An 11,256-nucleotide genomic window follows, 5' to 3' on the forward strand; every position below is an offset into this window, starting at 1 on the left:
CTGTCACAGTAGCATGGCTATGTGTAAGCGAGGCCAGCATAAAAGCTGACCAAGTTATGGGGAGGGGTGTCTTTAAATCTAAAAAATTTAAAAGAATCTTTCTAGTCTTTTGAAATCAACTACAAGTACAGAGACAGTCAGTAATTTATATCTGTATTTGTTGGGTATTTAGTCATCTTTTTAGAGTTCCAAACAACTGCTAGTGTCCAAATAACATGTTTTTCTAAAGAAATATTTTATCTTCGAGTACCAATAGTCTTAGTAACTTTCTTATCCCTCTTCTATGCTGAGTGCAGTCGGAGGAAGAGGAATTGGAGTTGGTGAGTGTGGGTTTCTGCTTCAAGGGAGTTGAAAAAGATGTAGAAAGTACTAATTCTCTTAAATGTTTTTATATAACCAGTGTTCCCTTTGTTACACAGATTTTTTTTGTTATTAAACACTATCCAGACACTTTGAATAACTAAACCAACCTACTGGTACTCAGAGTCTAGTTTTTGTATTTATAATTATATATCTTGACCCATTTTATTTGTTGGAGGGAACATTGGAATAGAGCCTTTAAAAACAATGGCTGTCCATGATCACAAGACACTTGCTAAAGATTTTTTTTAAAGAAAGATACAAAATACTTTATATAGTTCCCCAAATTATTAACATATTTTTAGAAAATGACTTCACCCTCAAAGTTCCTTAGATTATACCACACAGTCTTGTGTTATTTCTCTGTCGTTCAAAAAGATTACATCATTTTTGGTGAGGTCACCTTTTTCAGAGTTGCAATTATTTCATCCTGCATGAGACGATCTGAACCACAAGGGGGTTCCCTGTTTGTGAAAAGGAATGTCTGTCACTGAATATACGCAAATTTACTTTTTTACTGTCAGAAGATATTCTCTTCTTAAAAGTAGCTGTTATCCTTCTTCCAAAACAAATGATTCTATTGAATGAAAATAACTTTCAGTTGATCTGTTTCTTCTTTGAGAACTAAAACCCAAACCTCACAGCAGTGATCGTATGAATTCAGAGTCAGCTGCTAATCGATGACCTTTATGGGGAATAAAAACTTTAAAATGTTTAGTTTTTAGCATGGACAGGGGTTCACATTGCATGAAAGCATGGGGAAAGGCATCTGTTGGTATTGTTTACATTTTATTGTTATATATGCATGCTGTTGTGTTTTGCACAGTATTTTTCTTTTCAGATAAGGTTGTCTGTTCTTAAAATCAGAGATTGTTCTCTAACTTTGTGATCACACAGTTTTGGATGTAGTCTTGTACTGGTTAACTAAAATACACTAATCAACTGTCATTGTGGTGTTGGATTATATTGTGCAGTTTTAGACTGTCTTTTGGGGGAAATACTTTACTTAATGATACAGTAATGATTAGCAAATGTAAGTTTATAATTCAAGATAAAATAATTCATCTTAGGTTAGCTCTCACTATTTACCCTTAAGAAGTTTCCTAAATGCTTCCTTGTGAATTATCTAGCAATATGTTGCCCTCTAGTGCTTCCAGAAGTCCTTACTCTTAGCAAACTCAGTGCCATTGAGATTAGGATCTCCAATATTGGAGTCTCACTGGTACACACACACCCCACCCCATGTTGAGCTCTCCCAGGAGATTGCTATGGAGGTGAGGCCATGGTGTAGAAAGAGCCAGGCCCAAACCATGTCATGCTGTAAGTTCCAGTGACCAATCTGTAAGAACAAATTCAGCCCAAAGTAGATCTCTATCTCAAAAATTCGTCAAAATTATAAACTCTGATGCTCAGACTAAAATGTATTCCCAGTTGTCATACATCAACTTTCTCCTTTAAAGTACACCCTCAATTACGGAATCTCAAAGATAAATTTCTAAATCTTTGAAGACTATAAAATCTAGAAATCATAAATATTTGTAATGAAGAAACAAATACATAACCAAAAACTATAAAGTTATTCATACTCTGTAAAACTTATGCTAATTCAGACTCTAAAACTTAATTTAAAATTCAGAGCTTTGTGTGTCAGAACCCAAAATATAATCAGAAACACAGTCTGTCAGAATGTAGAAAGTTGTTCAAATTGGTTTGAGCTCTAAAATATAGTGGTGTGAGGAAGTATAGTGCCCTGGAGCCTACACTAAAGACTTCTGGTGAGAGCCGGGTCACAGAGATTCCTTCAGAAGCCTTGCAATCCCAGAACAACTTTCCTTCATGACGGCTCCAGGGAAATAGCTATGGAGCAGAAGGAATAAATGTGTTTATCCATTCTTTTTTTTTTTTTGAGGAGGATTAGCCCTGAGCTAACATCTGCTGCCAGTCCTCTTTTTACTCAGGAAGAGTAGGCCTGAGCTAACATCTGTGCTCATCTTCCTCTACTTTATATGTGAGACACCTGCCACAGTGTGGCTGGATAAGCAGCACCATGTCCGCACCCGGGATCCGAACTGGTGAACCCTGGGCTGCTGAAGCACAGCGTGCGAACTTAACCGCTGCGCCAGTGGGCCGGCCCCCAATCCTTTTTTTTGTTTGTTTGTTTAAATCCGTAATGTAGAAATCTTGGGTCAGGGGATTTCTTGGACAATAATTTAAGGTTATCGTCATACATTTATATAGAACTTCTCTTCCCAAAGCACTTCCCACCTGTTGCCTCACTAGATTCTCACAGCAGGGCTACAAGGCAGGCAGCACAAAGATCACTATCTTCCCTACTTTACAAATGACGAGGCTTGGAGAGGTTAAATGATTTTTCCAGTGCTCAGGAAGTGATGAATCTGCGACAGAAACCCAGGCAGTATAACCACATAGTGATCTTTCTAACATCCTCTAACTTAAGACTGTGGTAGAAAATACAAACTAAAGAGAAAGAAACTGAGATCCGGATCCTTATCCAATAATCAATGTTCAAGTGTCTAGATCTAGCCAAAGGCCTTCATCTGTTTACTCTTTGAAAATGGTGATAGAGGAAACTGAATCACATTCTCACTCTTTATAATCTCAAGGGTCCTGATAGTACTTTTATTGATATGGCTTAGACCCCCAAATATCAGTCATCAGGCTGTAACTTCTTCAATCAGGAAAAAATAGCCCTGGAATTGTGGTGGCCTTCTTGTGTACTAACCACATGGAACGTGCAGTCTGTTCAGTTCCTCTGTTGCTCAGTTTTGGCAAATGTTCCCTTAAGCCAGTATAGTGAGAAACTGCTCTCCCAAACCCTTTGGGTATGAGGACATTGACTATCTTTTAAACTGTGGACGGTGGACTGTCTTCAGCTAACTTGATTATTCAATAGTTGATTTTTTTAAATTATTCCCACTGTAGATAGAATAATATGTAGGTGCAGTCAATCAGCAAGCATTTAGTGTTGCTCCATTTACAGCCCTATCAAAAGCACTGTATTCACTCAAAGCCTCGCCCTTCAGTAGAGTGCAGGGACTGAAGGTCTATGTATCTGAATCTGCTATTAAAAAATAGGTCATTTGGTGGGCGATGTTAATAATGGGGGAGGCCATGCATATGTGGGGACAGGGGATATAGGGGAAATCTCTGTACCTTCCCCTCAAGTTTGCTGTGAACCTAAAACTGCTGTAAAAAAGTCTTAATAAAAAAAAACCCACATATGTATGTCAACTGCAGGATCACAGGGAAGGAAATCCGAACACAAGCTGTACTTCAAAAAGCCGTGACTTAAACCATGTTAACGTGTAAATGCTGCAAATAAAAATAGTTTTGATCCCTATACTCATGGACTTATAATCTCTATATAGACAAATGAGCTTTGCTATCCTCAAGTATTTAAAACCCACACATATTTAGAGTAACCTGGCAGTATTAGCAGTGGCATCAAGTCTTCATTTATGCTAACACAGAAAAGTGTTTTCACCCATTATGCAAGATTCTAATTTAAAGCTATATCTCTGACATCTATAAACTCTGTATGAAAAATACAAGGGAAAATGAATAATTAATATAAAAATAAGTCCCTTAAAATTAAATATTTAGTTATTCCCATTAGTATTTTTTAGGTTTTCACATCATCGCTGCTTCAGGAAATAATGACATTCACATCATAAAACTGTGAAAAATGTCACTTTTAAATTGAATGTTATTTTTAAAATATGTCTGATCATAAATACTTGCATAATAACACTTTCTCTTTTTTCTACTCTCTCACAGAACGCCCAAAGGATAAGCAGTTCTCAAGCCACTCAACCTCTAGCTACCCCAGTAGTGTCTGTGACAACCCCAAGCTTGCCTCCACAGGGACTTGTGTACTCAGCGATGCCAACTGCCTACAACACTGGTAAGCTTGTTCTGTTTTCTTTCATGAGTTTTCTTTCTTTGTTTTGTGATCAACGTATGCTTTTGTGATTTTTTTTTTAAAAAGTATATTTATTGAAATAAATTATTTCCAGTTTTTAGATTCACATTTGGATATATTAAAAAACACATGCTAGCCTTGAAAAAAATTACAAAAAATATATTGATCATAGAATGATTTCCCAACGTGAACTTTTACTTATATCTCTGACGAAGGAGCAAGTAGCTGGTATCACAGTTAACTCTATGCGCTGAACCAAGGAGGGCCATGGCCTGTTGCTCAGCATTTCTATGTGGTTTCTTATTACACAGTCTCTCACTCTTCAGGCTTTTGAAATAAGGTGTTTTTCTCTTTATGCTGTGTTAATCTGCTTTGGGAAAGACTGAATACCTTTGGACCTCAGGACTCGGAGATGTGGCAGATGTTTAAGCTGGACTGTGTAGGTTGTTTTCCTCCATGGAACTACCTGTTTGGTTTCTATTGTTTGTGCCTGAGGGGCAAAACCAAGACCTCCCTTCTTTCTCCTCAGAGTGAGTCACTCCTCACCTCTGAGAGGAACTTTTTACTCATTTATGTTTGTTTATATATTTCATCTTAAAATACCCTATTTTGGAGGTAGTCTAGGAAAATTTAAGAATGCTGCAGCTATTGGAAGGGTGCCTTTAGCTCTGCAGGTTGCATGGAGAATCCTGATGTGCAGCGGGTTCGTTGAGATTCACCATTCTAAGAAGGGGCAGAGAACTTGCGTGGTTTCACTTTCTCACCAGCGGAGCCAAACATGTGATGCTTCAAAGGAAGAAGGAAAGAGGCAAATAGTTAAATTATACCTTGCCAATCATTCAGAGACCACAGTGCAGGGAATTTATTCTTTTATGATTCTACTAAGTAGTCTGTAGTAAAGATCATCTGATTTTGCACTTCAGGGAGGGGCTTTAGCACGGTGCTTTCACACTGCTGTCTGGAGCTCCCTGAGGCGTGCAGAGCCATTGATACATTAGATTGCCTCTTTAATTCCAAGTAGTTCTTTTAAAACAGAAACAACTTTTAAAGATTTTATTGAAAAAGCAGGTCTCTTAGGAAATGTCCACTACCTTGTCCAACAATTAATATGAAAAAATGTCCAGCTCTATCAGCTGCAAACCTAGAGTAAAGCCAGGGATTATGCATTCATAGAAATCCTGTTTCAGTGCAGTGTTCACCAGCTATATGAGCGACACTCGGCTAGGGACACATCTTTTCTCCCAAGTTTATTCTAGATAAGGAGACAGGACATACCTAAGTTGGTAACTATGAAGGGGAAATCCTGAGTTGTTGAGGTTACCATTTTATACTCTGAGCCTTGAGAAGGTGAGAAGGAGGGAAATCTATGAGCTAGTATGTTCAGAGGAGTCTTGGCTGAGAAGACAGGGCTTGAACAGGGCGTCAGAGTCAGATCTCAGTTTACTGCACATTTCGTGATAGGTTTTTCATATACTTAGAAATTCCATTATACTTATTTTTAGAAATGCTATTGGAATAGAAAGAATTTGTTTTTTTAAAAGTCCAGAAGGAATTACTAAAACATAAAAATGGAGTTAGATTCTCTCAAAACCATTAATCACTTAACTTCAGTCTCATTCATTCTTTTAATTGACTTAGTTTTTGTTCCTTCTCAGAGCACCTATTCTGTTTAATTTTACCCTAGTGTCTTTAACATGTTTATCTATTTGCCTTTTTTAAACATGTATCCGTGTTTTATCTTTCTTTGGTATATCATCTACCTTTATGTACATTTTTAGAATCAAACACATTCCTTACAGTTAGTGAAGGGACGAATAAATGAGTGTTTCAAAAAGTTCAACAGTTCTGTGTGAAGGAATCCTATAGACACTTCCTCATGCCCATTAATAAGATCATTCCCATTAGTAAGATCCTCACAAACTTATTTGTGCATCCATTCAACATATAATTTATTGAACACCTACTGTGCCAGGCCCTGGAAATACAAGAATGCATGGTTAGCAATGGAACTTAGAGTCTATTGGGAAAAAAGACATAAAACAAACACTTCTCGGAATAATTTGTTTCAGTCATGTTAAGGGCTGCATTTGAGTTTCAACTTGAAGGAGCACACACGAGTCAACTAGGCAGAGTGTTTCAGGGAGAGGGAATACTGTGTACAAAGGATGGGAGCCAGCAGCAGCATGGCTAGAGAGAGAGATGGCGTGGGGTGATTGGAGATGAAATTATAGAGGTAAGTAGGGATTTTACAGGCCATGTTCAGGATTTTGGACTTTATCCTGAGAGCATTGGGAAGCCATAAAAAGGTTTTAAGCAGAGAAGTGTCATGATATTTGTTGTTTTAAGATAACTTTGGCTACAGTGTGCATAGGGCCAAAAGTGAATGCAAGGATGCCACACAAAAGACTATTGTGGTGGTGTAAGTAATGGATACTGATGGCTTGGACTAGAGTGGTGGCAGTAGAGATGGCAAAACTTGGGCAGGCTTGAGAGACAGTAGATAGAATTGACCAGGCTTGGTGGTCAGTGGTGGAAGTAAGAGAGAAGTATCAAGGATAATACTCACAGGTTTCTGGCACGAGCAACTAGGTTAATGTTGGTACCATTGCATGGTAATCATGCCATGCCATGGCAACCTTAGAGAACAAGAATGAGAAAAGTAGAGAGTCAGGACAGAATCCTAACTACTGGCTATGCTGTTTCAACTCAGTTCCTTTTTTAAAATGTTAATTCACTAGCAAGACCAACTTCTTCAAACACCTCTCTTGAGACCTGAAAAAGAAGTTAAAAGTAGAAGAGTTTTTGCCACCTCTCTTTAGAACTCAATGGAAAAGACAGGTGTTAATGATGAACTGAAATAACTCTACGTGGGAATGGTAACTAACCTCCAAAGTCTTGGTCAAAGTGATTATGACTGAAGCACTCACATAAAATGAGCTATATTATACTCTTGTAACATAAAGTTTCTTCATGAACTTGAAATTATTTTGCTTGCAATCAGGGACCTTTGACAGTCCCTGTACTTTGAACAAATGCAATTAATTGTGTAATAATGTATTTACTGTCTATGTCATTAAGCTTGGCACACCATGAGAAGGGGTACTCTTGTCTTTCCTGTTCCCCCTGCACTTGAGGAATATGAGACTTGCTGACCTAGACTCAGTCTGGGGGAGCTGGAGTGTTTCTCTTTGTTCAAGAGGGTAGTTAGTGGTGGGTGTATTTATATAAAATAACAATTGTATAGGAACATCCTTTAATAACTGTCTTTTTATTATTTCTATTCACAAGTCTGGAAAAAGTATCTCAACTTTTTGTGGAATAATAAACTGTAAACCTTTAATACAAAATTGAGACTTATTTTATTGAAATAATCGTAGACAACAAATACGGCTAGGTCCCATGAACCTCCCCAAAGAAAAATTTTGTGGCTTGTAGACCCAAAGTCTGTTGTTTTATGTTATGAAGTACCTGGCTTTCTCTCAACCTAGGAACTTTTGAAGCTACTATTTGAAAAACAGATTTTTCATAGTGCTTTTATTATATACACACAAGCAATATTTCTTTCTTTTTTTAGATTACTCGCTGACTAGTGCCGACCTGTCAGCCCTGCAGGGCTTCAACTCCCCAGGAATGCTATCTCTGGGACAGGTGTCAGCCTGGCAGCAGCACCATTTAGGACAAGCAGCCCTCAGCTCTCTGGTGTGAGTAACGAAATTTTCCCTGAATCTCCACTCCCAGCCTCCACACTCTTTTTCTGTCACTTACGATCTTTTGCTCTGTTGACTTTCATGTGAATATTCTAGAAGGATTCTTTTTGAGGTGGCACAAGTGTTTGTAGAAAATATTTTTTTACATAGCTCTAGATAATAGCTTGGATAGTGAGCAAACTAGGCATTCCTTGAAGAGACTCAGGGAGCAAAGCTTCTCCTATATGAACATACTGAGGTAGAGTCCATTACTGTCTACAGGGGTAGCAAGGCACAAATGTCATCCATAAGCACCCCTTCTCCCTAGCTACCAAAGCTTAAGCCACCCACTCCCACCCCTCCTTCCCAACCCCTGTGTTGATTCCACTGTTTGAAGAAAGGCAGCTTGAAGATATTAAGGCCCACCTATCAGCCTTCTCTTTTTTTGCTTTGGTGAATATCAGCAGACAAAGAGAATAGGAAAATGAGCTGTGCCCTTTGCTTTTTCCCTGGATTATAGGGGAGGAATGGTAGGGTTGAATCTCTTGTGTAGAAGTCAGGCTACATGGGATTCATGTGGTTGGTCCCAGCCCACTGCACACTGTCCCTCACCAAGAAGGTTCACAAAGAGAGTGTTCCTTATGGGCAGGCTGTGGGGATATAAGTGAAAAAGATTTACAGCGGCGGCCAGGTGGGACCAGACATTGCTAGCAGGAGGGAGAAGGAAAAGTGCCTTTGGAGAACCAGGATGACAGTAGGCCTGTGGAGCAGGTGGAGGAGAGCGTCCCAGAAGAGGGGTGGCATAGCAGACCCAGGTGGCCTCCATGAGGGTTGGTTGCCTCATCCCTGCTCAGAATGCTAGGGGACACCCAGCCTCCTAGCCTCCTGCCCTGTAAGTCCCCGGAGAGCCCTGTCTCAGCAAACCTTCTCGCTCCTGCATCCTGAAACAACTCTGCAGTGCCTTCTGTTGTCAGTAGTCTTCTTGGGAATTATGTCATGGAAAAAGGTGCAGAGTACCTCAGGGAAATTTGCTTACACAGGTGTTTGGTCCTCGGGCCTGTGCTGAGCATCCTAAATGAACACACTAAAAATAGCCCTGCAAAAGCAAGTGGAAATGGCTTGGTGCGCAGCCTAGGGAACAAGCCTGTACAACACCCCCTACTGTACCTCTTTGAGCAAGTTACTTAGCCGTTCTGAGACTTTCCTCATCTGAAAAACAGGGTGATAGGACTAACTTCTTAGAGTTGCCATGCGAATACATGAGTTGTTGTGCCCGCCACAGGGCCGGAGACAGAAGAAACTGAGGAAGAAGAGAGGAAGCAGAATTCAAATTGCCATGTTGTTCCTCTCCCCTTTTGGTCCATACACAGCATCAGACACTGACACCGTTTTGGATACTTCAGGTATAAAAGTACCAAGGTTGTAGGTAGTGGAGGGAGCCACCAAAGGTCTCGGCTGTACTGGGTTTTTTTCCTCCCAGGCAGTTGTGATTTCTTTTTGTGCCAAGCACTGAAGGAAATGACCAAAACCAGTCTTGGGGAGTTCTGACAGTATTTCAGACCCTGGGCTCTGCCCAGTCAGGTGGTGGCTGTACTGTCACTCCGGTTATGCACATGTACTCACAAACCACCTAACGTCTTTTTTTTTTTCCCTTCAGTGCTGGAGGGCAGTTATCTCAGGGTTCAAATTTATCCATTAATACCAACCAAAACATCAACATTAAGTCAGAACCAATTTCACCTCCCCGGGATCGAATGACCCCATCAGGCTTCCAGCAGCAACAGCAGCAGCAACAGCAGCAGTCACAACCCCCCCAGCCTCAGCCCCAGCCTCAGCCCCGGCAGGAAATGGGGCGCTCCCCTGTGGACAGTCTGAGCAGCTCGAGCAGCTCCTATGATGGCAGTGACCGGGAGGATCCACGGGGCGACTTCCATTCTCCAATTGTGCTGGGCCGACCCCCAAACACTGAGGACAGAGAAAGCCCTTCTGTAAAGCGAATGAGGATGGACGCATGGGTGACCTAAGACTTCCAGGCTGGTGTTTGTACTTTGTGTTACTGCAGTGAACTGCCCTACATATCTAAATTGATAAATAAGGACATGAGTTAAATATATTTATATGTACATACATACATATATATCCCTTTACATATATATGTATGTGGGTGTGAGTGTGTGTATGTGTGGGTGTGTGTTGCATACACAGAATCAGGCACTTACCTGCAAACCCCTTGTAGATCTGCAGATGTGTGTCCCATGGCAAACAGAGCCCCCTGTAGGCAGAGTTTAGTCTGGCACTTCCTTGGACTACTTGTTTCATACAATAACCAGTTTTTGCAGAGAAACGTGTACCCATATATAATTCTCCCGCACTAGCTTGCAGAAACCTAGAGGGCCCCTACTTGTTTTATTTAACTGTGCGGTGACTGTAGTTACTTAAGAAAAATGCTTTGTAGAACAGAGCAGTAGAAAAGCAGGAACCAAGAAAGCAATACTGTACATAAAATGTCATTTATATTAATTACCCAACCTGGCATGGATCTCTATTGCAAAGGGGTGCATGGGAAAGGGCTGTTAATATTTTAAAAAAAAACACAAAACAAAAAGCCCCACACATAACTGTTTTGCACGTGCAAAAATGTATTGGGTCAAAGAAGTGATCTTTAGCTAATAAAAAAGAGAGAGAATAGAAAACACGCATGAGATATTCAGAAAATACTAGCCTAGAAATATAGAACATTAACAAAATAAATTAATATATTAAGTTATAATTGGAATATGTCAGAAGTTTCTTTTTACATTCATATCTTAAAAGTTGAAGAAACTGATTTTAGCTCATGTATATTTTATATGAAAGAAGACACCCTTATGAATTGATGACTATATATAAAATTATATTCACTACTTTTGAACACATTCTGCTATGAATTATTTATATAAGCCAAAGCTGTATGTTGTAACTTTTTTTTTTTAGAAAATAGCTTTATCTTGTTTTAACTTTTTACTTTTATTTTAAGAGGGGAAAAAAACAAACAAAAATATCTTGCAAGCAGAACCTTGGAAAAAAAAAGCCATGAACACTTATTATTCTATATGTAAATTAAAAGTTGAGCCAAACTCTTTGTGTATATAGCATCTTAAATATATTATCACCTTTGATGTAAGTACCTATGTATTGTATGGTCACCAGATTTAAAGTATATTTTTGTGGATTGCCGCCAATTTGGGGGGAAAAGGCGAGATCCTTATTAAGTAGAGTATTCACTGT

General features: G+C 39.4%; 1 protein-coding gene across 14 annotated transcripts in view; it reads left to right on the forward strand.

Moving 5' to 3' along the window:
* MEF2A (myocyte enhancer factor 2A) overlaps positions 1 to 10,959 on the forward strand; it is a 164,302-nt gene extending 153,343 nt beyond the window's left edge. For 7 of the 14 annotated variants that reach the window (XM_070496329.1, XM_044762785.2, XM_070496327.1 and 4 more), the window contains 4 exons: positions 297 to 320; positions 4,159 to 4,285; positions 7,878 to 8,004; positions 9,647 to 10,959. In XM_070496329.1, coding sequence (XP_070352430.1) covers positions 297 to 320; positions 4,159 to 4,285; positions 7,878 to 8,004; positions 9,647 to 10,013 — 645 coding nt within the window. In that variant the 3' untranslated portion in view covers positions 10,014 to 10,959. The remainder of the gene's footprint in view (positions 1 to 296; positions 321 to 4,158; positions 4,286 to 7,877; positions 8,005 to 9,646) is intronic. The other 7 variants (XM_070496344.1, XM_070496349.1, XM_070496377.1 and 4 more) reach the window with 1 other exon arrangement.
* Positions 10,960 to 11,256: the final 297 nt, after the last annotated feature.

The sequence above is a fragment of the Equus asinus genome, chromosome 2 (assembly GCF_041296235.1).
Source record: "Equus asinus isolate D_3611 breed Donkey chromosome 2, EquAss-T2T_v2, whole genome shotgun sequence".
NCBI lineage: Eukaryota > Metazoa > Chordata > Mammalia > Perissodactyla > Equidae > Equus > Equus asinus.